Here is a 26,581-nt window from a genome sequence, read left to right as displayed (position 1 = left end):
TGTTAAGAATTTTGTGTCCTCATCTGCTATTGAAATGTGCTTACTGTAGAATCTTGCATTTCTTTACACCTGCACCTGTTGTAACATTAGGCCATTCCTCTTTATCAAGGCTCAGAACAGAAAGCTTCATATATCTCCTCCTACCCCAAAGATTTTTAATATTGTGAATTTCTAATGAAAAAAAACTCCTTCAATTTACTGCATAAATAGCAGACAAACAAGGCTCCTTATTAATCAAATTACCTCTAATGAATAAAATGTGAATGTTTTCCTTAACTGCATGAATTAAGCTAGTGGCAGCCATTATTTCTAATGAACAAAAGAGAAGTGTTTCTCCACTCCTAGGTAAAAATCACAACACCATCTGAAACATGGTGACACCAAGAATTATCGGATTAGTTCAGTGATAAATATGAGCATTGGACTTCAGGAACATAATTAGGTTCTTGAAGTAGTCTGCTGATAAAAAGTCTTAGTAAAGTTTATTCAAGAAAATTTTTCAAGATGCTATCAACTAGGAAGGCTAGTTTAGTGATAAAATAATGCTTTCAATATTTTTTTTTTCAATTGGGAATTCTGGGGAGTTGGGTCTCAAGTCAGCATCCTGTTGTTTATAAAGTATGTTTCCTACCAATAATTGAAGGCGTTAGAGCCTTCAATATTATTTATGATATGTGAATCTATTTTTTTAATTTGAACCATATTAGGATTACTAAGTCAGAGTACCAACTCAAAGCACCTGTCAGCAAAATCAAAGGTTGGAGGAACTGAGGAAGTAAAGTCAACCACCAAAGATGTATTCTTTTCTTTTGGTAACCTGTCACTTAGAGCAACTCCAACCCTTGGTTCCTTATCTGGTTTCTTAACACACTATTCAGCACTATTCTGCACTATTTCTGTGGACCCGTACTGCCACATCAGACTTAAGAAACTCCTAAGGAACTGAACCAGATTTTGCCCAACCCATGGTTTCTTAAATTACTATTTGAAGGGTCCCACCCGTGTCCCACCATACAACATAAATTAATAATATTTATTTTCACACAATTTAGATTTAAAATTTAATACTAAATCAATTAAAAAATAATTTAATTAATATTTATACGAATTTAATTTAAATTTACTTAATAGAACCGGTCAAACCGGTAAATTCAAAAAAATTTAAAAAAAAAAGCCCAAACGGGCAGAAAACCGGGTCCAGCCGGTCAAAACCGGTCTGGACCGGTTCCAAACGGTTGGATGACCGGCTAACCCGGTCATCCACTATAAATACTCCCTTATCACTCCCTCCCTCATTAACCCTAGCCGTTTCCCCTTTCTTCTTCCTCTGCTCTTCTTTTCTTCTTCCTCTGCTCTTCCTCTGCTCTTCTTTTCTTCTTCCTCTTCTCTTCTTCCTCACAGCCAACTCCTCACCTCCTTCGACCCGCCACCTCACCGCCTCCTCACCGCCACCAAACACCCACAACCTCAAACAAAACCCACCTCTCCGCCACCAAACACCCACAACCACAACCAAAACCACCTCACCGCCACTCACCCGCCACCAAACCCGCCTCACCGTCTCCTCATCGCCACCAAACACCCACCACCGCAACCAAAACTTACCCCAGCCTCCACCAAAGCTTCAATCCGGACCCAAATCGCCCCTCAAGCACTGGATCGGAGACATGCAGGCCTTCCACCCTCCGCCACCCTCCGCCACCGCCACTAGATCGGAGAAAAACAACCGGATCAAGCTTTCCTTTACACCCTTCAGCTTCTGTAATTTTTTTTTTCATTTTTCTTTGTAAAAATTTAATCTTCTGAAGCTTTGTAATTATTTTCTATTTTTATTGTTTGAATAAAATTGTAGGTAGTTCATGCAATCTGTTTCTACTATTTCTTCCCTCTAAAATCTGTTGGAAGTGAATGTGAGAGAAAGTATGTTATTTTAATTAAGAAACTGATAAAGCAGAGTTGCTTGCAGAAGCAACTCTGCCTACTTTTCCTTAGCTAAGGAACCTTAAGGAACCCTGCTCCAATGGGTAAGAAACTGGCCCTTGGTTTCTTAGCAACTCCAACCTGGTTAAGAAACCAGCGTTGGAGTTGCTCTTAAAGGAATATTTTTAGCTTTAATTGAGCTTTGTTAGGGCCTTTGGGATATTGTGCTTGTCACTTGCTCTCGTTAGTTAATTAACTCATTTCACTTGGTATCAATTGAATACATATTAACTCATTACCTCACTATTTGGAATATAATATGCTTAATGATGATAATAGATATGTTAAGTCTGACTGTTTTTATTTGTTCTATGTTACAGATTTCATTATTCAATGCTTGCATTATTTGCTGCTCAGTTACTTGTTGATATATTTATATTCCGGCTCCTGCAATCCTGCTCCTAGTTTGTACCACAAAATTTATGCAATATTTTCTGATACATAAAATACTTCTGGTTTTGCTTTGAATTATTGACATCTTTTTAATTTGTCCCCCAAATGTGAACGCAAAATATATATATATATATATATATATATATATATATATATATAAAAAGCCAGACTCGAAAGAACATTAAAAAAAAAAGACCATGAGGCTATGCAGGGGAAAATTTGATAAAATTTACAACCACCAACAGAGCAGAAAGTTTTGGTTAACAAGGGTATATATATATATATATATAACACTTAAATAAGAGTTCAAGCATCGGTTTTGCCGGAAGGATTCATATTCAACACTTAAATTGACGAGGTGAATTTATTCATGTATTTTCTCTACTTTGTTCTATTTTTTATCTTTCACTTTAATGGATTCATTTTGTTGCATAAAAGTACCATGTGTCTGGATTAAGTGTTTAAAGATTATTTTTCAGGTTACTTGTGTAATTGTGTTCAAATGGAAAATGACAACTATGTCTATAGCTCATCAAGATGTTTGTTTCATGGTCTGGAAATCACTGAAAACGTGAACGTTGAAAAGGAGAAGCTGATGGCAAACCGTGATAGTGTGCTGGAAAAGGTTGAAGCCACAAACAAAACAAAAAGAGTCAATGATGCTGTTTGGGAGTGGCTAAAAGATGCAGAGAAACTCATAGAAGAGGAGAAGAAGCTTGAAACAGAGTTGGAGAAGGCTGGATCCAGTAATTGTTTAAGAGGGCCTTTTTGTTTTCTTGATAGTAAGAGGAGATACAAGTTGTTCAGTGAAATGCTAAAGAAAATAAAGATGCTGAATACAAAATGTGAATTTGAGCCATTTTCCATCCCAATTCCAGGTTTAGAGTACTTCTCTTCTATAGATTTTGTGTGTTTTGAGTCCACAAAAAAACTTCTGATCAACTTATGGAAGCACTATTAGATGATCGTATCCATGTCATTGGATTGTACAGGAAGCCGGGCTCTGGAAAAACAAAATTGGTAGAAGCAGTGGGTGAGAAAGTCAAGAATTTAAGGATTATTAATGAAGGTGTCGAAGTGGTCTACCACTGTCGCGTGGGCAACGAATCTTTATTGTTGATCTTTGTCACGGGTGTGAAAAATCTCTCTCTGCCCTGCTAACCGAGGTTTAAAACCTGAAATGACGAAAAAGCTCGGCTTCAATGGCGGAAGCTTCATCGGGGAGAAAGAAAGGGAGAGGGATAGGGGAAACACAACCACAATAAAAACGAAAAGAAAAGAAGGATGAATATTGTTGAAGATGAGGAGGGGGAGGGGAAAGGGTTATGTACTTATTTTGAAAAGATGGATGTTTTAATTTTGGGTAGGGTATCATATTTAACAATTAAATTGATGAGGTAATTTTATGGCTTAAATAAGTTTTTGGTCCCTAACTTTTATCATATGTTTGGCATTGGTCTTTTTCCGCGGAGTAAATATGAGCTTTAGTCCCTAACCTTTGTAAAAAAGTTTGGTTTTGGTCCCTCATGAGCTCTGGATCAACGCCAGAGCTTCAGTGGCCCATGTGACATGGCCATGTGGGATTAATGAGGCCAGGTGGAATAATTTTTTTATTTAAATTAAAAATAAAACAAATTAATCTCTCCATTTATCTAATTTTTTTTAATAAGCTGTGTAAAATATATTGAAATGAAGTACAAAGAATACTTGATATCAAGAGAAGTACAAGGGATACTTCAACCTAATACAAGTAGAAACAAGGGAAAAATAAAAGCTAAGTGTAGCAACTCTACAGTAACTACATCAATGCTCCACCTACTAGCTGATAAAACCCACCACCCACCACCTCCAAAGAGAAAGACTATAGGAATGATGCTTCATTAAAACCTTACCAGGAAAAAAACTGATACATCATCATCTTCATCCAAAAGCCATCACCTTCGTCCTCAATTATTGATTTTCACCAACTTTCTAGCCAAACAATACCAGATCCAAACATTTCAAACATATACACTAATTAAAGGAGAAAGACAGATGAGATGGGGGGCAATTGCTTGCATCTGCCAGATCCAAAATTTACTTCATATATAAAATTCCCTCAACCAGATCCCCAAAACCCAAACCAGAAGTAAGAGATGAAAAAAATCCCAATTCCCTCCACCAAATCCCCAAATCCACGATCAGAAAGAGATGAAGGAGGAATAACAACTCCAAACTCCAATACCAGAATGAATCGAGATTCTTCCTTGCCACTGCTTGTTCCACCACCGTCACCGCCGATCTTCAACCGCGTCGTTACGGTAGGGATGTCGCGCCTCTGCCGGAGGCATCATTGTGGTCGTGGGTCTTCTCACCCTCGATCTCCCTTCCTCCATCGCAGTCTTCTTCCTTCGCGATCTGCTCTACCTCTGCCACAAGTTCTGGATCCATCCCTTCGTCACCTCTGCTTCATCTCCTTTCTCTAATTTGGGTCCGGGTTTGTTTGGATTGGTTTCATCTTCTGTTTGGTTTGGCTTCATGGTTTGGGGCTTGGATTTGTGGAGGAATAAAGATGGCAAGACACCTTGGATCTGGGTGTAACATATGGGTTTTGCTAAAAAGTTCAAGGGTGGGCAGAAGATTGGGTTTTGGGGAGTTGGCGGTGGTGGTGCTGGTAGGGGGTTTTAGAGGAGCTGGTGGTGGTTTTGGGTGAGAGGGGTTGGCGGTGGTTGTGCTGAGGGTGGGGTTTCGCTGGTGATGGTGGTGTTGGGTGAGAGTGGGATGAGAAGAAGGAAGAAGAAGATGAAGGGAATTATGGGTGCCTGGGTTTTGAAGATGAAGAAAATGGTTAAATTTCTAGGTTTAGGAGATGAACTTCTAGTGTTTCAATTTTAATGAATGAATGAAATTAATTAGGAGGTAATTAGGTTTTTATTACTGAGGTTAATTCCCATATGTTTTGAATTTAAATATTTTATTATTCCACCTTACCTCATTAATCCCACGTGGTCATGCCATCATGGGCCACCAGAGCACCGGCGTTGTCCCAGAGCTCCGGAGGAACCAAAACCAAACCTTTTGACAAAGGTTAGAGACTAAAGCCCACATTAACTCCGGCGAGGGACCAATGTCAAACATATGGTAAAATTTAGGACCAAAAACTTATTTAAGCCTAATTTTATTCATGTATTTTCTGAAACAAAACGCGTACGTATTTGATGCCAATTTGTACTTTTATGTGACTGTGACATGTTCCTACTAATATCTATTCTTCAACTTTGGCTTAAGCCCTGGTTGTCTGTGATTCTCAGAAAGAAAGAGTTGAGGGATCTACATCATCGCTTGTGCCTGCAACATCTTCAACAAGTGAGTTAAAAATTTCATTCACTTTCCTTTGCATATCTTTTTAAAGTTCACATATATAACTACTACTGATTCTGTGATTTGTCTTCCAGCCAGTTTTTTTAATTTTCACTAAATGCCCAAGATCAATGCTGATAATACGGTTATATGGGTATTTAACTAATTAATTAGGATAGAAAATCAAGTTTAAATGATAGAAGCCTTTGTCCTTACTTTCTGGGGATTATAAATTTATATATAACAAAATTTTCTTTGCTATTAGCCAAGCGACAGCATGTATTACAAATTTTCATCTTGTACTTTAATTGATTCATTTTGTTTTGATTTGTTGCATAAAAATACCATGTGTCTGGATTAAGTGTTAAATGATTATTTTTCAGGTTACTTGTGTTCAATGGAATTTGATGACGAGTATGTCTTTAGCTCATCAAGATATTTGTTTCATGGTCGGGAAATCACTAGAATGGTGTTGCTTCAAAAGGTGAATCTCAAGGTTAACCGATATAGTGTGCTGGAAAAGGTTGAAGCTATGAAGAAAACAGAAAAAGTCAATGATGTTGTTCTGAAGTGGCTAAAAGAAGCAGAGAAGCTCATAGAAGAGGAGGAGAAGCTTGGAACAGAATTGCAGAAGGCCAGATCCAATAATTGTTTAACAGAGCCATTTTATTTTCTTTATAGTAACAGGAGATACAAGCTGTTCATTGAAATGCTAAACAAAATGAAGACGCTGAATTCCGAATATGAATTTGGGCCACTTTCCCGCCTAGTTCGAGGTTTAGAGTACTTCTCTTCTGGAGACTTTGTGTGTTTTGAGTCCACAAAAAAAAACTATGGATCAACTTATGGCTGCACTAGAAGATGATAGTATCCACATCATTGGATTGTATGGGAAGCAGGGCTCTGGTAAAACAAAATTGGTAGAGGCAGTGGGTAAGAAAGCCAAGTATTTAAGGATTTTTAATAAAGTTATATTTGCCACAGTGCCCCAAAACGGAAATATTGTCCGACAGATTCAAGACCAAATTGCTGACTCCTTGGATCTGACATTTCAAAGATATTCTGAAGTCGCGAGAGCAAATGCGATATCTTCGGAGATTGAAAGTAATCGTCTAGTTCTTGTTATCTTAGATGATGTTCGGGCACGGCTTGAGCGAAAGGATATAGGTATTCCTATTAATGGTAAATGGTGCAAGGTCCTTTTCACCACGCGTAGCCAACAAGAGTGTACCCTAATGGATTGTCAGAGAGAAATCCCTCTGCTTCCCTTGTTTGAAGAGGAAGCTTGGACTTTGCTCAAAAAACATTCATACATTGATGATGAGTCCTCGTTCGACCTATTATCTTTGGCACGAGAACTTGCTAATGAATGTCAAGGGTTACCTCGTACAATTAAAGAAGTGGGATCTTCCTTAAAAAGTCAACCCATTGAGGAGTGGAAAACCTTATTATACAGTTTGAGACATTCGGCTCGTTACCAAATCTTTATCAGCTTTAGGGGAGGTGATACTCGCCACTCTTTTACAGGTTTCCTCTATGATGCTTTGTGCCGAGAGGGATTCAAGACCTTCATGGATGATGGGGAATTGGAGTGCGGCGACCAGATTTCACAAACTCTTATTAACGCAATTGAAGCATCAAGACTTTCCATTATTGTTCTATCTGAAAATTATGCGAAATCTGCATGGTGTCTTGATGAACTTGATAAGATCCTGGAGTGTATGACGACGAAGAATCAATTAGTTTGGCCAATCTTTTATAAAGTGGAACCATCAGATGTAAGATATCAGAAAAATAGTTATGGAGAAGCCATGGTTGCACATGAAAATAGATTTGTGTATGATTCTGAGATGATTCAAAACTGGAGGTCAGCTTTGTTTAAAGTTGCTGGCTTGTCTGGAATGACTTATAGTACTGGGTATGTGCTATACTTTTAAAAGTTTTTTAGTTATATATGTTCCTTATTTGACGTCTAGTCCACTAGCACTAGTGGTTAATAATATGCTAATTAGTTACTTAGTTTTTAGTTTTTTTAAGTTCTTTGATATGTTTATCAAGAAATCTAGGCTTCTAAGTGTCATTTTAAAGGATCCTTTGTTAACATGAATGATTTTAACTTCAACGTAGTTTTGTATTATGCGTGACAATCCGTTTTGCGTATGATTAATTCGTCAAGCTTGTGACTTGTGCGTTGCAGGTATGAATATAAGTTTATTCAAACAATTGTGGAAAGGGCCAAGAATAATAAGAATCGCTTGTTTATACAAAGCACAGATATGGAGTAGAAGGAAGACTTAGTCTCACAAGACAGAATATGTCACAAGTGTTTGCTAGCTCAAAAATAGACGGTGGTTCTATTGTGTGTTACGTAGGAGGAAGTAGTGTTTGGACACATTTTATATTCAGAAATGGTTTAAAAATTTGATTGGTTTATTTGTGAGAATTGTGTCTATTCTGAGAATAAAGTCGGATAAAATGCAGGCCGGACCTGTTAATCTTGAATTGCACTTTTTTTATGATGAGTCCAGTTTAGAGGATTTAATTTCTATTTTGGATCCTTTATCTGAACAGTCAAATCCATGGTTATGATTAATTGATTATGGTAAATCTTATATTGTGACTTAAGGAACAAATCCCCAATTTTAACATGATAGGTCTTTTCCCCTTTTTAATTGTGTCTATTCCATAGTTACTTAATACTCCCTCATTTCCTTATTATAAGTTACATTTTTTGAAAAAAATTTGTTATAAAATATAAGTCACTTTCTAATATCTAGAAAGCATTAAATAATTTTTTCTAAGTTCACCCTCATATTTAATATGAAAGAGATGATAAACTTTAGAAGTATTAACTTGGAAAGAGAAAATCATAGGAAAGTAAATAAGGGTAATCTAGGAAAGTAAATCTTTTTTTTTACAAATTTATTACTAGTAACTACTTTTATTAATCTAAGAGATAAGAGATTTAGTTATTTGTGACTTATATATAGGAACGGAGGGACTATGTAATACTCATCAATATCATAGAACGTATGATTTCATATTTCTGCAAACATTAAACCTTATTTATGTTAAAAACAATTCAACAGTTGCCTGTGTGAATTAGTGACGGAAGACTATCGATGCATATTAATCCATGCTTTGATGCGGAATTAGTAACGGAAGACTATCGAGAAGAATTCCGTCATGCACAGCTTCACATAAAGGACGATGGATTTTGTGACCGAATAAATGCCTCTCCAACTTCTGTCGCCAAACTCAAACCCCTCACAAGGAATTTTGTGACGGATAGTTTCCGTCGCAAATTCGTGACGGATAAACTTCCGTCACAAACCGAACAAGGAATTTGTGATGATCTGTTTTCGTCGCAAGTAGAAGTGACAGATACATTTTCGTCACAAACTTGCTGACAAGGATTTTGTGATGGAAATGGACTACGTCACAACGTTAGTGCTAGATGTAGATGTGGCAATATGGGTTGGCGAGTCAAACCCAATCCGTCATTGGCCCACCGAAATGCGGGTTGGGTTGGGCTAGCCCACTTTTAGCATTTGGGTTCAAAGTCTCAACTCAACCCATATTTTGGCGGACTGCAGGTGGTTAGCGGGCTAGCCCACTTAGAGAATATAGTGAAATAAAAAAGGTTGTGCAATGAGCAATTTTAAGAAAATTTGCACATTTTGTATTTTGACACATGTAGAAATTAGAATCATTACAATATATACTTGTTCTTTATTTTTAAAGCTTATGAACTCAACAAGAGAGTCTCACCGATGACAATATTAAACAAAAATTTACCACGAGTTGCTATTTAAAACTGTAACCGTAATCTTAATATCAACTATCAAGTATAAGTATAAATGACGTTCACCAAATTATTGGTAAATGTCACATTTTTCATCAAATTTTTTTATTTTGGTCAATAATAATAAGCCAACAATTATATACCATAATGTTATGGAAACATAAAAATTTAGAAAAAAAAAAAACTAGAAATAAGGGTGGAAATATGGGTTGTGGGCTAACCCGACCCAACTCATCATTAGTCCGTCAAAATGTGGGTTTGGTTGGACTAACCCACTTTAAGATTTTGGCTCAAAATCCCAACTCAACCCACAAAAAAAAGTGGGCCAAACTCATGTTGCCACCCCAAGCCGGATGTAATGATTTTGTGACGAGCGTAGCTACCGTCGCTATTTTATGACAGATTTATCTTCGTCACAAACTCTCTAACAAGGGTCTTGTGGCAGATCTGTCGCATTGTCAACGATGCTCGTGGGTCGTCACCTTAAATGGTGCTTGTTTGCTTATTGTAACTATAGCACAGACAGAGCAGAAGCAGAACGCTTTGGTTATGAGTGTGCACAATCATGTGGTTAGAGGCCCCAAAATCAACAAGCCAAGGTTGAGATGCAGTTTTGGACTTACCCTAAAGACCCAAGGCAGAAAGAGTTGCGAGTACCATTTGTTGTACGACCTCTAGAGTCAAGGAAGCAGCCCTAGAAGTTGTAGGAGCAGAAGTCTCCCCATAGAAGTTGTAGTTGCGTGTAAGGCATGCAATCATAGTTTTAAAACTCGGCTTGGACCAGCCGGTTCAACCGAGACTCGGTGGTGTGACCGGTTCGAGCCAGTAGTTCGATCGAAAATGCAGAGAACCGGATAAAACCGGTGTGTCTTGGCCGGGTTGACCATAAAACCGGAGACTCGACCGATTCTCGATTGGACCGGTGGGTCACCCTCAATGATTAGTTTAATAGCGTTTTTTAAAAAAAACGTGCTCAAGGTCGGGCTCGAACACAGAATATGAAAATAACACACGGAGATCCTTACCACTATGCTAATAACGTGTTTCGTTTTTCTTTCTGGATGAAAATAATTATATAATAGTAAATGTAATACATAAGCAACCAAGGTGAAATATATATTAAAATATTTGCAAGTGAATACATTAAAGAATTAAAGAAATTCTAGTTTGGGAATGCTTAAAACATTACTCCCTCCGGTCCTATTTATAAGCAACAAAAAAAAAATTCACATAGTTTAAGAAATGTAGTAAAACTAGATAAAATGCATTAAATTTGTCTTGAATCAAAATAAACTTTCAAAATTACCCTTTGTTATTCGTGTTGGAAAGTGGGAAAGAGAGAGAATAATTAATGAGACACATTCTACAAGTTAGAATTAATAAGGGCATCATTGGAAAAAAATAATTAATATAGCTCAAACTTTCATTTGGTTCTTATAAAAAAGACCAAGATTTTTCTTCTCTTTCATGCTTATAAATAGGACCGGAGGGAGTACATGCTAATGTTTTTAAATTTGAAATGTCAAGTTATTAATCAATCTTTGCTAGTAATTCTATTTTTTTAATTTTCTTAATATAAACCAAGTTAAGCAATCCGCCCAATGACTCACTAGTTCGACCAGTGATTCATTGACTCGGTGTCTCGACCGAGTCGATGACCAAGCCGAGTTTTAAAACACTGCACGCAATGGCTTCCGCGGTGGTCTAGTTGGGCAATCTGTGATGATGTGACCATGTTGCTTACAATAGTTGCAAAATTTCTTACTACAATTCCGAGCAAGATGACCAAATTTCTTGTAAGAAAAGCATTGAACTGGCCGCATATCACAGCCTTTGCCTTTACTCTGGGCAGTGTAGGCAACAGAGATAGGATCAACAACAAAGTCATCACGGGATAAGGTTGGAAGACGCTGCTCTTCTCGAAGTAATTCCGCAAAACACACGTCCAAGGAAGAGGCTAGATTCCTATTCAACAAAGCAGCACACACAATTTCAAATCCAAGTCGAAGCTTCATGCAAAATTGTTCTCGTTGGCTAATATGATAAACTTTTTGGACAACAATGAGTGAATCTTTAGAAACATCAGCGTGTAAGATAGCTGAATGATCAGCCCAAAGAGTAAGGAACCTGGAGTAATAGTTCTGGATGGAGAGATTTCCCTGATGATAGTTAGCAATGTCGAGCTCGAACTGGAACCCTTTGGCAACATTGTCCTGATTGTAAACACGCTTCAGATAGTCCCACATATCTTTAGCAGTAAGAAAGCACATAAGTTGTTGATCATGTGACGTTCAACATAAGCCAGAATCCAGGTTATAAATTGAGCGTGCTTTGCTTGCCACGTCGCAATGTTGTTTTGTCTGTCGAAGCAGTGGACTTATCTTCATGGTCGTCCCAAAGGCCTTTCCCTTTCACGAACATTTGGAACTGAAACTCCCAAGCTCCATAATTTTTGCCCGTAAAGCGGACACATAAGTTGTCGGAAGCCTTTTCTGAAGCCATGAGAAGCAAAGCAAACTGACCAGAAAAAGATAGCACAGACAAAAAAACAGCGACGTTCCAGAAACAGAACAACAAGAAAAAAACAAAGCAGCGAACCAAGAATAAAAGCAACGAACCAGGACGTGCTACAACAACACAACACGAACCATAAAACCAAGATTAGCCACAAGAGGGAACGACGACGGGTAGAAACAAAACAACAAACTAGAATCAGAGCAACTAACCATAGAGCCAAGATGAACCACGATATTAACCACGAAGGAGGCACGATGTTGATACGTAAAGGAGAAGCAAGAGCGTGTTGCTCTTAGCACACAAGGAAACGACACAGAAGAAGTGAGAAGACTCATGATACCATGTCAAGAAGCTTGATACCTTCTCTGATTCTATTATCTTCTATATATAATACAATGACATTTGCCAGCAATAATGACTAATATAATTAACTCTGTTTCCTAATTTGCACAACCTAAATTAGGAAGTCTAATTCTGTACATTAAAATAAGAATATTCTTGATTCTATTTCCTCATTTCTCAAATATAAAATAAGAAACAAACAACTAGCAAAAACAGTGTCAAGAGATTTAAACCAGTAAAAATAATGTCAAGGATCTCCTTGAGGCCATCGATCCCATCGTATGGGTCATTGTCACGGTGACGCCAACATTTATCGGATTAGTTTTAGTGAGAAATATTGGCTTTGGACTTTAGAACATAATTAGGTTCTTGAAGTAATCCGCTACTCCCTCCGTTCCTAAATAACTGATACTATTTCTAGTTAAATTTTGTTTCTAATTATCTGCCACTTTACAAAGTTCAAGAGAGCATTAATTATACTTTACCAATTGTACCATTCATTTATTGGTGGTAGAAATATTGAAAAGTTAGAATTAATATGAGAGATAAAGGGTATAGTAGGCAATGTGCAACAACCTTAAAATGTCAGTTATTTAGGAACGAAATGAGTAATAAAAAGTCTTAGTAGAAATTAATGCTTTTGATATTTTTTTTTTTTGAATTGTGAGCTCTGGGGACTTGGGTTTCAAGTCAGCATCCTGTTGTTTATAAAGGATGTTTCCTACCAATAATTGAAGAAACTAGAGCCTTCAATGTTATTTTATAATTACAAAAAAGAAAAAATACCAAAGAAACAAAAGCATTATAAATACCCAAAACAATGAAAGGAAGCACCAAAAATCGAGTTTGGAGTGATTGACATGGAAGCTCAAGCTCTTTGCAAAAGAGCTTGAAGATGCACCAAAACACCAATTGAACCAGAACCAGTGAAAGCAGTCAACGAAGCAATTACAGAGAGAAAGAGAGTGAAAGATGTCTGACCTAGATACAATTCTGAATAATTCAACAATTAAATTGACGAGGTAATTATATTCATGTATTTTCTGAAACAAAACGCGTACGTATTCAATGCCAATTCCCCGAGACTTTGACATGTTCCTACCAATATCTATTCTTGAACTTTGGCTTAAGCCCTGATTTAGAAAAATCAATCACAGTGATTATTGGCTTTCTGGTTGTCTGTGATTCTCAGAAAGAAAGAGTGGAGGGATCTACATCATCGCTTGTGCCTGCAACATCTTCAACAAGTGAGTTAAAATTTTATTTACTTTGCAACATCTTTTTTAATACACTACTTCTGATTCTTATTGGGAAAAATAATAGCACAATAACGATAACATGAATTAATTTTTTTATTAGCAATACACACATACTCATGGTGATTGATGAATTCATTTTAGAATATGTGTAATTAATAGTATAGAAATTACTATCAAGATTAACGAAGTCAGAGATAAAGTCTCAAATTAATACTTAAAAGAGTACTAGAGAGTAGAGGCAACAAAACTTAAAATTTCTATACATCTGGTCAAAAGTCAAACAACAAGGCAAAAAGCTAAAATAGAGAACTAACTATTAAGATTCAAGAACCTGATGTTGCAAACCTGCTGTCTAATTTTCAGTGATGCAACGGTGAATGAAACTGCAGGGATGACTCTACTATGGCTGCCCTGAGTTTGAGTGGGAATGAGCACTTGCCTTTATCAAACCCCTCTCCTCATAGGAAGGGAGCCCAAAACCCAACAATCCTGTGATTTGTCTTCCAGCCAAAAAATTTAATTTTCACTAAATGTCCAAGTAAGACCAACGCTGATTGCTGTTTCTGTAATTATTTTTTTTGAACTATTTAATTAGTATAGAAAATCAAGTTTAAATGATAGAAGCCTTTGCCCTTGCTTTCATTCTAAATTCTGAATTCATAACAGATTTTTTTTTTGCAGTGAGCCTAGCGACAACATCCATTATATACTTTCTATATTTTGTTCGATTTTTTATCTTGCACTTAAATGGATTCATTTTGTTTTGATTTGTTGCATAAAAATACCATGTGTCTGGTCTGGATTAAGTATTGAATGATTATTTTTCAGGTAAGTTGAGTTTAAATGGAAAATGACGACCATGACTTCAGCTTATGCCCTCCTGGGATACAGCGGGCATATGAACAAGTATTAAGATGTGTGTTTCTTGCTCCCAAAATCATTGAAATTTTGGACATTGAAAAGGAGAAGCTGATTTCGAATCGAGATCTTGTAGTGCTGAAAATAGCTGAAGCTACAAAGAAAACAGAAAAAGTCAATAATGTTGTTCTGAGGTGGCGAAATGATGCAGAGAAACTCATAGAAGAGGAGGAGAAGTTTGAAATAAAAATGGAGACTGAGAGATCCAATAACTGTTTAATAGGGCCATTTTGTATTCTTGGCAGTGAGAGGAGATATAAGTTGTACCGTGAAATGCTAGAGAAAATGAAGACATTGAATACCAAATGTGAATTTGAGTCATTTTCAAGCCCAATTCCAAGTTTAAAGTCCTTCTCTTCTGGATATTTTGTGTTTTGAGTCCACAAAAAACACTTATCATCAACTTATGGAAGCACTATTAGATGATAGTATCCGTATCATTGGATTGTACGGGAAGCCGGGCTCTGGTAAAACAAAATTGGCGGAAGCAGTGGGTAAGCAAGCCAAGTATTTAGGGGTTTTTAATGAAGTTGTATTTGTCACAGTCCCCCAAAATGAAAATATCGTCCGACAGATTCAAGATCAAATTGCTGACTCCTTGGATCTGACATTTGAAAGATATACTTATGCTGCTAGAGCAAAATCAATATCTTTAAAAATTGAAAGTAAGGGTTTCGTTCTTGTGGTCTTGGATGATGTCCGGGAAAAGCTTGAGCTAAAGGATATAGGTATTCCTATTAAGGCTAATAGATGGAAGATCCTTTTGACCGCACGTAGCAAAAAAGAATGTACCTTAATGGATTTTCATATAGAGATTCCGCTTCATCCATTGTCTGAAGAGGAAGCTTGGACTTTGCTCAAAGGATATTCTGGTATAGATGATGACTCCTCATCCGACCTATTAACCGTGGCACGAGAAGTGGTGAATGAATGTCAAGGGCTACCTCGTACAATTGAAGATGTGGGGTCTTCCTTAATAGGTCAACCCATTGAGGAGTGGAAAGCATTGTTAGACAGTTTGAGACATTCGGCTCGCTACCAAATCTTTCTCAGCTTTAGGGGAGATGATACTCGCCACTCTTTTACAAGTTTTCTCTATGATGCTTTGTGCCGAGAGGGATTCAAGACCTTCATGGATGATGAGGAATTGGAGGGTGGCGACCAAATTTCACAAACTCTTACCAATGCAATTGAAGTATCAAGACTTTCAATTATTGTTCTATCTGAAAATTATGCAAAATCCACATGGTGCCTTGAAGAACTTGTGAAGATCCTGGAGTGTATGAAGACGAAGAATCAATTAGTTTGGCCAATCTTTTACAAAGTGGAACCATCAGATGTAAGATATCAGAAAAATAGTTATGGAAAAGCCATGGTTGCACATGAAAATAGATTTGTGAATGATGCTGAGAAGATTCAAAGATGGAGGTCAGCTTTGTTTGAAATTGCTGGCTTGTCTGGAATGGCTTTTAGTAATGGGTATGTCCTATGCTTTGAAATATTTTTTACAAAGTTCCATATTCAATATCTAATCTGTTAGCAGTTAGCACTGATGGTTAATAATATAATTAATTACTTCCTTTTTTAAGTTCCATGAAATGTTTAACAAGAAATCTGGTCTTTTGAGTGTCATTTTAAAGGTGACTTTGTTAACTGGAATGACTTTAGTTTCAATGTGGTTATGTATTTTGCGTGACAATCTGTTTTGTGTGATTTTAATTAGTGAAGCTTTTCTTTTCATATTTGTTTAATGGTATAAATTCTGAATAATAGAAAGACTACGAAAATTTTGTGCACAAGTGAACTAAATGCCTTGTTCTCTGTTTTCCTTTTTGTAACCCAAAAAAAAAATGCCTTGTTCTTGTGCAGGTATGAATATAGGTTTATTCAAACGATTGTGGAGAGGGCCAAAAATAATAAGAGTCGCTTGTATGTACAGAGCACAGATATGGACTAGACAGAAGAGTTTTGTTTCTCATAAGTGCTACACAAAACAGAATTTATGTTTACAAGCTAAGATATGGATGATGGTTTCTAATGTGTATGTTAAGTAGTAGGAAATAGTTTTGAAGACATTATATATTCAGAAACCGATTAATTTTTTTTTTGGATGAACTTGCGATCTGAGAGTTTTGTCTGTTTACTTCTTTCTTTATAAATATTGACAAATTTTATAGAGCTCTACCTTTTTAATATCCATGAAGAGCAAAATAAAAAACAATTTATTTCACATGACATAGTCTTATGAGATTTCAACATAGGAGATTCTGTAATCTGTTCTCTCCAATATTCCTAGAATAAAAGAAGTTTCTAAGTTTTGAAGATGGACAATACTCTTTTAGCTTGAGCTTGTCTTTAATTTGAGTGATTAAGAATGTATCCAGTCTTAGTTTAATTTTAAGTGCATATCAAATATCGCAATCCAATAAAATCCAGGGCCTGTTAATCCTGACTTGCTCTTTTTATGATAAATTCACTTTAGAGGATTTTTTTTATATAGGCCAATGATACTACAGATCTTTTTGTTTGCATAGGATATTTTATAGTCTATCATAGAACTTATGGTTTCAAGTTTCTGCAAACGTAATCCTTATTTATGTTTGAAACAATTCTGCAGTTGTCTGTGTTAATCGCTATTCACCCAAGTTTTCATGTAGTTTTTTGGTAGTTTGCATGTGAATTGTCCATAGTTGAATATCAGTTTCTACTTTCTAGCCTTACTCTGCTTTATTTTGGCTTTTTGGTGTCTATCCAAACTAAGCTTTAATTTTATTTGAGCCAAAGGTTAACCTTGTACTCAGTTAGCCATCTTCAGATTTAATACCGTTCCTACCAATATCTATTCTTCAAGCTTGGCTTAAGCACTAAGTAAAATCAATCACAGTGATTGTTGAGTTTCTGGTTGTTCGTGATTCTCAAAGAATAGAGGGATCTCCATAGTTTGTTCCTGCAACATCTTCATGTGAGTTAAAATTCCATTCTTTCTCTTTGTATATCATTTAGACTTCACATATCTTCCTCGATTGACATTACTACAGATTTTGTGATTTGTCAGTAAATTTTTTTGAGCTTTCACAGAATGCCCAAGTAAGATCAATGGTGTTAATACGTGTGTTTAGCAATTTAACTAATATAGGAAGTCAAAATTTAAATGATAAAAGAGAAAAAAACCCTTTGCCCTTGCCTTGTGGGCATAGTAACAGATTTTTCTTTTGCTTTGATCCTAGTGACAACATGCCTAGGTTTTGAATATTGTTTCACTTTGTTTGATTTGTTGCATATAAATATGCCATTAAGGTGTATTTAGATGAATTGTTAGATTGATTACTTTCCAGGTTAATTTTGTTTAAATGGTAAATAAAGGCTCTGTCTCATCGAAATGTATCTGTTTCGTGTTAGAAAAGTCATTGAAAGCGTGGACATTGAAAAGGAGAAGCTGATTTTTAATCGGGATCTTGTGCTGAAAAAGGTTGAAGCTGCAAACAAGTCAGAAAAAGTCAATGATGATGTTCTGAAGTGGCTAAATGATGTGGAGAACTCATAAAAGAGGAGGAGAAAATGGAAGTAGAAATGGATACTCACAGATTCAATATTTATTTAATGTGGCTATGTTTCTTTGGTAGTGAGATGAGATATAGGTTGTACAATGAAATGCTAGAGAAAATGAAGACACTCGATACCGTATGTGAATTTGAGCCATTTTCCAGCCCATTTCCAAGTTTAGAGTACTTCTCTTTTGGAAACTTCGTGTGTTTCGAGTCTACTGAAGTTGCTTCAGAATGCATATGAACTTTTGGAGGCACTGCAGGATGATAGTACCTACATTATTGGATTGCATGGGAAGCGAGGCTCTGGTAAAACAAAATTGGTGAAAGCAGTGGTACCAGATTGAATAAGGATCCAAACTGCTGAGCGAATCATATGTCCCCTGCATAATGACAGATTCTTTCTTCTGCAGGCAAATAGAACAAAGAATGGTGAACCACTTTAACATCCAAATCTTTTTGAGATTTTTTCCTTTCACCAAATCATGTTATATCAGAAAATGAGGTTTGCATTCAGCAGTAACTACTGCATTGAAACCTGTCCATGAGTAGGATCTGAACACCCTAGAGGAAAAACCACAGTTGAAAAACAAATGTGAAGTTGTCTCTTCATGAGCATTACATTAGATGAAAAGAATTTTCTTAGAGGAAAGTATGTTACTTCTAACTAAGTTGGTTCTTGTTGGGATTTTGTCTAACATTACTTGCCAGGTGAAAGCCACTCTCTCCAGCAGAGCAATTAAGCTTGTTGGTTTTTACATTGGTATGTTTTATTTTGGCCTTTTGGTGTTTAATTTATTGAAACTATCAAGCATTAATTTTAAGACTTCTCTGTACTTTGGTGACCCAGAGTCCCAGAGGTTAATCTTTTATTCGGTTAGAGCATCTCTAATGGTAGTATCTAATGTTAAATACATACTCATATGAGTATCTATTACCATTGGAGTACATATTCAATTCCAACATGGCAAAGATGAGTATGTGAGAATAGATACTCCACACTAGACTTGAAAAGTGAGCTTGTATTTATTACAAGCACTTACCATTAAGAGCATCTACCTCCATCATATTTAAGTTGCAAATATAATTAATTAAAATGGATATAAATAATAAAATATATAAATGTGAAGTTGATGGTGAGATCCACTATAGAAACTTTTAAAAGTTGTTGGGTTGAAGTAAAAAGTTAGTAAAATATTGTAGATGATGTGGCTTATGGGGAATTGTAAAAAATGAAGTGTAAATATTTTAGTGAGTATGATGAATGTAAATGCTCTTACCCGTCCATCTTCAGATTAATTTTTGCGATAAATGTGGACTTTGGACTTGAGAAGGATAGCTAAGTTCTTTAAAGTCTCCCTATAATTATATATTATTCTGTGACATAAACATTTGTTAAAAAAATGCAAACCATGTTACCAACTTGAAAGTTGTTGGTTTAGTTATAGAAAAATGCAAACCATGTTGTCAACTTGGAAGGGTGGTATGTTATAAAATAAGGTGAACCTAATATGCACCAGTTTTAGGTGGTGTAATTTTACACCACCTACTTTAACTGGGTATAACATGTCAACACATTATTTTTTTTTTAAGAAAAAATATCATTAAAAATTTTTCATATATTAAATATCTTTAAAAAAAGATGTGTTGACCTGTTATAGCAGGTTAAAAAAAGTGGTCTAAAATTAGACCACTTTAAAAGTGGTCCACATTAAGGGTCACCTATAAAATAATGCCTTCAATGTTTTCTCAGTTTTGATGAGCTGGGGTCAAGTCATCATTCTATTGTTTAAAAAGGATCAATAAATGAAGGAATGGGATGCTTCGTATAAAACAAAGGCATCAATATTGTTTTTTATACATCAGTCATATCTATTCTTCCCATTAATTAAGAACTTGGAAGCAAAACCAATCTCAGTGATCTCCAAGAAAGAGTAGAGGGATCTCCATTGTTCCTTCCTGCCTGCTGCAACATCTTCAAGTAAGTTAAAATTCCATTCACTTTTCTTCTTTGTACATCCTTTTTTACTTCACTTATCTTGCTTTTATTGACACTACCCCCGGTTCGTTGATTTGTCTTCTAGCAAATTTTTGTAAGTTTCACTTCATTATACACATTGGATCTACTGTAGCCTATTTTATTTAAGTTATATCCTTCTCAGGTTATGATCATTTTCATGAATTCATTCACCTTGTCTAGATTTTTTGCATAGAAGTAGGCCATTAACATGTGTCTGGATTAAGTGTTAGATGGATTATATTTTCCAGGTGAGTTTAAATGGCAGACCAAGACTCTATCACTGTCACCACACTTGCTGGCTTGATAAGGTCATTTATTTGTGAAGGAATATTTCGGTTTTGTGCTAGAAATATCATTAGAGAAATAAACAATAAGAACAAGGATCTGATTTCACGTCGAGATTATTTTCTGGGAAAAGTTGAAGAAATAGGGGAAACAACAAACGCCGTTTTGAAGTGGCTAAATGATGTGGAGAAAGCCTTGGATGAGGTAGAGATGCTGGAAAAGAAAATGGAAACCGAGTCTCGTCTACTTGGGATATATGGTGTGGATCATGAGACATACTGGCGGTACAACGAAATGGTAGACATAATAGGGGGCCTGAATTACAACTTTCCAATGGTAGGCCCAATTCCACATTTACAGGAATGTGCTTCTGAATATTTTGTGACTTTCAAGTCTACAGAAGAGGCTTCAGAACAACTTTGGAAGGCACTGCATGATGACAGTAGCTATGTGATTGGATTGTATGGGAGGCGGAACTCCGGTAAAACAACATTGGCTAAAGCAGTGGGCGAGAGGAGCAAGTATGTAAAGACTTTTAGCAAAGTTGCATTTGCCACTGTCTCCAAAAATGTAAATGTAAGCAGGATTCAAGATGATATTGCTGCCTCCTTGGGTTTGACGTTTTCTGATATTACCAAAGAAGGAAGAGCCGGAACAATATCTTCTGAATTGACCAAAGAGAGTGGTTCAGCTCTTGTAATATTGGATGATGTTCGGGCCAAGGTTGAACTAGAGGATATAGGTATTCCTCTTGATCATGGTAATTGCAAGGTCCTTTTAACCACACATAGCCAACTAGAATGTGCGTTGATGGATTGTCAGCTGGAGATTCCTCTACATCCCTTATCTAAAGAAGAAGCTTGGATGTTGCTCAAATATCATTCAGGAATAAATGAAGACTCTTCATATGACTTATTAAACCTGGCACAGGAAGTTGCTTTTGAATGTGAAGGGTTACCTGGTATAATTAAAAAGGTGGGATCTTCCTTGAAAAATGATCCGATTGAAGTGTGGAAAGCATCATTAGAAAAACTCAAACATTCAAAGGCCTACAACCAGATTTTTCTGAGTTTTAAAGGAGGAGATACTTGCTTCTCTTTTACTGGTTTTCTCTATCATGATTTGTGTGAAAAGGGATTGAAGACCTTCATGGATGATGGAGAATTGTATGGTGAGGAACAAATTTCACCATCTATTATTAAAGCTATTGAAGCATCATGGCTTTCAATTATTGTTTTATCTGAAAATTATGCAAACTCTGCTCGATGTCTTGATGAACTTGTCAAGATTCTTGAGTGTAAAAAGATGAAGAACCAATTAGTTTGGCCAATTTTTTATAAAGTGGAGCCCTCAGATATAAGGTATCAACAAAGTAGTTATGGCACAGCCATGGCTGAACACGCAAAGAGTTTTGGAAATGACTCTGAGAAGATACAAAAATGGAAATCAGCTCTTTTTGAAGTTTCCAACTTGTCTGGAAAGGCTTACAAAACAGGGTACTATACTTTCAAATATTTAATTTAGTTTCGTAATTTACATCTCTTATCTATGCTAGTACTAGCGGCTAATAATATGATTAATCACCTTGTTATTTTAAGGTATATGAATCATGGTTATTAGTATCATAAATTACGTACGTATCTCAATACGGTACAAACTTGTGTTTGCAATAAGTATCGCACTACACATGTAAATGTGTTTAAAACTTTAAATCTCATCGTGCATCCTGATTCAAGAGCTGAATCTTATGATATGTTTCAAAGTTGCGTGCATGTTGCACTTTAGTCCAGTCATGCTATGTGTGATTCAACTTCTTATGATTCAAATAGTTTGAATTATATTTTGATTATTTACTAGGATCTAAGTATTAGCAAAGTAATTTGCATGCATTTTGTCATTTTATTGATGTTTTTTTGGCTTATTGCTTAGAACTAGATTGAACACTTGTTCTTTCCGATTTACCAAAAAAAAAAAGATTGAACACTTCAACTTTGTACAACTATTTTTCTTCCTATGACTTGAATTTGAATTTTGATTATTTTGAAGTATATTTATATGATATATCAATAAATTAATCATTTTATGACTTAATTTTTTTGTATTTATATATATCTTACGAGGCAATTCATGATTCAGAAATTAGAGTCTAATGATACAAATATTGTTAAACAAGGAATTTAGTCTTGTAATTATCATTTTAATTGCCTCTGTTAATAGGGTACCATTTTGGCATGTGTAGTATTGTGTGATGTACTGATTTTTTATTTTATTTTTTAGTTTTAGCGCAGTTTTTGTATTTTTTTCCCGTGTGCATTACTGAATTGAACGACCTTCTATTTTTGCAGGTATGAATATGAATTTATTCAGAGGATCATGGAAGAAGCCAATAATATTAAAAACTACTTGGATGTGGAATAGATGGAAGGTCTTATTTTCTCTCACAATAAGTGGTGGATGAGAAAGAACTAATTGGAAACGATTAATGGGTAAAAATAGATTGTTGTAACGATGTTCATGTTCAAAGTTAAGAATTTGCTTTGATACGTGGCAAGTTGGGGAATGAATTCAAAGTTCATGTGATTTCTATTGTAACTAGACTAAGACATGCACGTTGCCCGGTCGGATACATCTGAGCCAATTATAGAGAAGTCATTCATAATTGAATCCAAGTTAAATGAATCTCCTTCCTAGTTTTTTCAGGGAAAGAGATCAACCTCAAGAAGCCAATAATATTAAAAATTACTGGACGTTGAATAGATGGAAGGTCTTATTTTCTCTCACAATATAAGTGGTGGATGAGAAAGAACTAATTGGACACGATTAATGGGTGTAGTGATGTGCAGAGTTCAGAATTTGTATTCATGTGTGCTAATTAAGTTATGGTATGTGTAAAATAACTCATTATCTCAAAAGTTTAAATTTTTCGGTAAGGACTACATGAATAGTTTTATATTACCTACTTTAAGCTTGAAGTGTACGTGGAGAATGCACATGTTAATCTACCATGTATTTTTATTATTTTTCCATTGGAAGAAATCATATCAAACAAATAATTATATTAAAATCTTAAGATGTTGGATAAGGGTCACACAAATGATTTTATATTATTATTTTTAAGAATTCAAATTTCATGTGATTTATGATGTGAAAATTATTGTATGTCTATATCTTTATAAATAGAGATTAATTAGTTTTTTGATGTATCAAAAATAAATAGAGATTAAATTATATGCACTGACGGTGTAGATAAGTTTTATACAATCATTCAATCACATCCCTCCATTTTGCTAGCTCATAATTAATTTTGAATTTAATAATATTTAAAATAGAAAATGGAAGGTTGTGATTGAATGACTGTGTAAAACTTTTTTGTTTCGGTATGAACACTCAAAAAGGTTATAGGCCCCCAACCCTAACAGAGCAAAGGTGAGGTAATAACCGAAACCTTTTAGATAAAAGTCAAAATTCCTTTACAATGAGTACAAAATTCCTTTAGGCCCCAAACTAAAACAAAGGTTAAGTATTCTGAGTACAGTCCTCCAACGAAAGTAAGTCGGCCCAAAACGGCCTCAAAAGACTTCCTACGTCCGACAAACTCCCTGTGATCCTCATGGAAGGGAATCACATGAAAAGCTAATAGTCGGGGACCTGCCCTGCCCCAAAATAAGGAATGACAATCAGAGCTATGACTCTAACAACCATCTCAAAGACTCTAACCACCCATGACCCACACTACTTTCATCGACCCTTCCTCGATCAGGCCTGAAGTCCGGGTCCTCGTCGAAAGCTTTAGTAATAGTCATTACGCTCCGGGTCTTTCCCGCACAACGAATCATCATGAACCGGCTGACGGACGCCTGGCAGCAGGCCGACCGCCCAAACACAAACATACACACAAAGCCAAGGCGCTAGGGTCAACTCACGGAATAAAATAGATAATACAAACAACATGTGTTAAAGGGGGTATATATATATGTTGTATATATACGTATAAGTCATGTATTGCCTACCCTAAGGTTGATACATAGCATGTTTATCAACATAAAATCATCAAGATATATATAACGATGTTTATCAACAACAAATCACAATAACATTCACAAGTATGGTTAGGTGCATGGCGTGCCAGTGCAATGTCATGCTCAAAAGATGATCCGGATAAAATGTCACCATCTCGATGGATGGGACAAGCCAAGCACCTCGCTTCGCTAAAGCACCTCGCTTTTATGAAGCAGCACGCTCCTGTGAAGCAGCACGCTCTTGTGAAGCAGCTAGCTCCATTTGGGGCATCTAGCTCCGTTGAAGTCCGATCTGATATCGTCATTCGGAAAGCAGCACACTTTCCAAGAAATGTATGCATGAATGCAATATGGTTAGCCAAACAACGAATCGTCCTCACCAAGGCACGCGTGTCTAGCTAGAGTACATTGTCTCTACAATACTCTAAGGTAAACAAAGAAGTGCTAATCGCATTTGGTAACTTTACTAGTCACTTGGGCTCACCGTCACGATGGCCAAACAAACTGCTCGACGAGCAAAAGAATGCATCTGGCATTCAGTGACTTTTCAAGTTACTTTGACTCACCAGCTCGATGGTCAAATGGACTGTTCAACGAACAAGGAGAATGCTGCTCGCACTCAGTGACTTTTCAATTTACTCAGGCTCATCAGCTCGATGGCCGAAAGGCTGCTCAATGAGCAAAGATGGTGCACTCGCACTTGGGGACTTTCCAATCATCCCAGGCTCATCCTTTGGATGGCTAGATAAACCACTAAAGGAACAAAAGGTGCTATCGCACTCAAAGTTTTCCTCACACTTAGATTGTCGACCCTTCCCGTTTTCCAAACCATTTTCACATCCTAAGTCTTTTCCAAGAGGTTATCATCATTATTTAAAAGTGTTCTATCTTTGATTAGTGTATTATGAATTTCATTTACAAATCAAGTTCTGATTTCGTTTGTTTCAAAACTCTATAAGTAAAAAGATCCCAATAAACCCAAGTAATTCCCCGGGAAGGTCTCGATTCCTAAAACAATAAAGGCTCGAACCTTGGTTCGACCTATCAAACATTCCCAAAACAAACCCGTCATTGCCATGACGAAGATAAGTGTAATCCACACTCCGAAAGTCGCATTAAATGCACGAATACAGTCAGCACATTTTAATCTTAAACACAAATAAATCAAGCTCTATTGAGCGATGAAACATTAATGCAGTGCTGCAAAACATAACCCTGTCATGTCCACTAGAAAGCGATAAGACAGAAACCAGTAAACGGCCGAAGCCTCTCAGAAAACGGAGACACACGTCTCATATAAGTTCACTCGGTCGAAGCCTCTAGAAAACATTTTTCAGAACAGTTCATGCAATATTTGTGCAGAATTTAACAAATAAGTCGAACAAGTCGACTCTAGGTCATTAACTAATAACGGTGAGTTGCCACTCACGATCACAATACATTCAAGTCGAATTTATCGACGCCTACACACAAAAATAGCTAGTAAGTAAGTTGCCCTAACCTCGAGTTGTTCCAGTCTCGCGGTGTAGGTCTCCCTCACAAGCTTGTTCAGTCAATCCCAAAGTTTCCACAATTGAACCTTTGAGCAAACAAGGCAATAATGAATCAACACAAGTCGATACAGTCGAAACAATCCTAACTAATGTTCGACTAAGCTCAAGAAGCTTCAGAGTACAACATTTAGGCACGAAAGGAAGGGCTTCCCCCGAATGGATGAGTTTTGACTCGATTCAGGTTTTGTACAAAAACACTTTATTCGCTAAAACGTGCATAACTTGAGCTACAGAACTCGGAATGACACGAAACCGGCGCCAAAATTTCCACAATTGAAAAAGCTACGCAATGACTCAGGTCATAGAGACCTAAAAATTATTTTTGGACACGGTACCCAAGCAAATAGGTTTCGGCCACTATGGAAAATAAGGTTTTCGAACTTTTTCTTCGATCTAAATCAATTCCTAGGTATTCTTAGGCGATATCTAGGCCAGGGAAACTCTCAGAAAAATTATCGGGTCGAAAATTGTCGCAGGGGTATTTTGGTCATTATTTTTAGCTCGGAAACTCAAAATCAGAATTTCGAAAAACAAATTTGATGAGCTCGATCCTAACGACATTTATAACAACTAATCCTAATGAAGCTAAGCTCAGTCGAGAGTTTT

At 36.3% G+C, this 26,581-nt stretch overlaps 2 protein-coding genes across 2 annotated transcripts; both read left to right on the top strand.

Moving 5' to 3' along the window:
• Positions 1 to 1,286: 1,286 nt before the first annotated feature.
• LOC130733148 (disease resistance protein RUN1-like) lies at positions 1,287 to 8,324 on the top strand. The gene is made up of 4 exons (XM_057585250.1): positions 1,287 to 1,761; positions 2,853 to 3,291; positions 6,530 to 7,630; positions 7,910 to 8,324. Exons 1-4 carry the CDS (start codon positions 1,668 to 1,670, stop codon positions 7,995 to 7,997), a joined length of 1,722 nt encoding a protein of 573 aa, XP_057441233.1. The 5' UTR covers positions 1,287 to 1,667; the 3' UTR covers positions 7,998 to 8,324.
• An 11,555-nt stretch (positions 8,325 to 19,879) lies between these two features.
• Positions 19,880 to 23,339, top strand: LOC130733144 (disease resistance protein UNI-like). The gene is made up of 3 exons (XM_057585245.1): positions 19,880 to 20,079; positions 20,367 to 21,899; positions 22,749 to 23,339. The coding sequence occupies exons 2-3, from the start codon at positions 20,377 to 20,379 to the stop codon at positions 22,819 to 22,821; spliced, it is 1,596 nt and encodes a 531-aa protein (XP_057441228.1). The 5' UTR covers positions 19,880 to 20,079; positions 20,367 to 20,376; the 3' UTR covers positions 22,822 to 23,339.
• Positions 23,340 to 26,581: the final 3,242 nt, after the last annotated feature.

Source organism: Lotus japonicus, chromosome 1, assembly GCF_012489685.1.
Source record: "Lotus japonicus ecotype B-129 chromosome 1, LjGifu_v1.2".
Classification (NCBI taxonomy): Eukaryota; Viridiplantae; Streptophyta; class Magnoliopsida; order Fabales; family Fabaceae; genus Lotus; species Lotus japonicus.
Note: the sequence above shows the minus strand (reverse complement) of the source record. Positions and strands in the feature narration are given on the sequence as shown.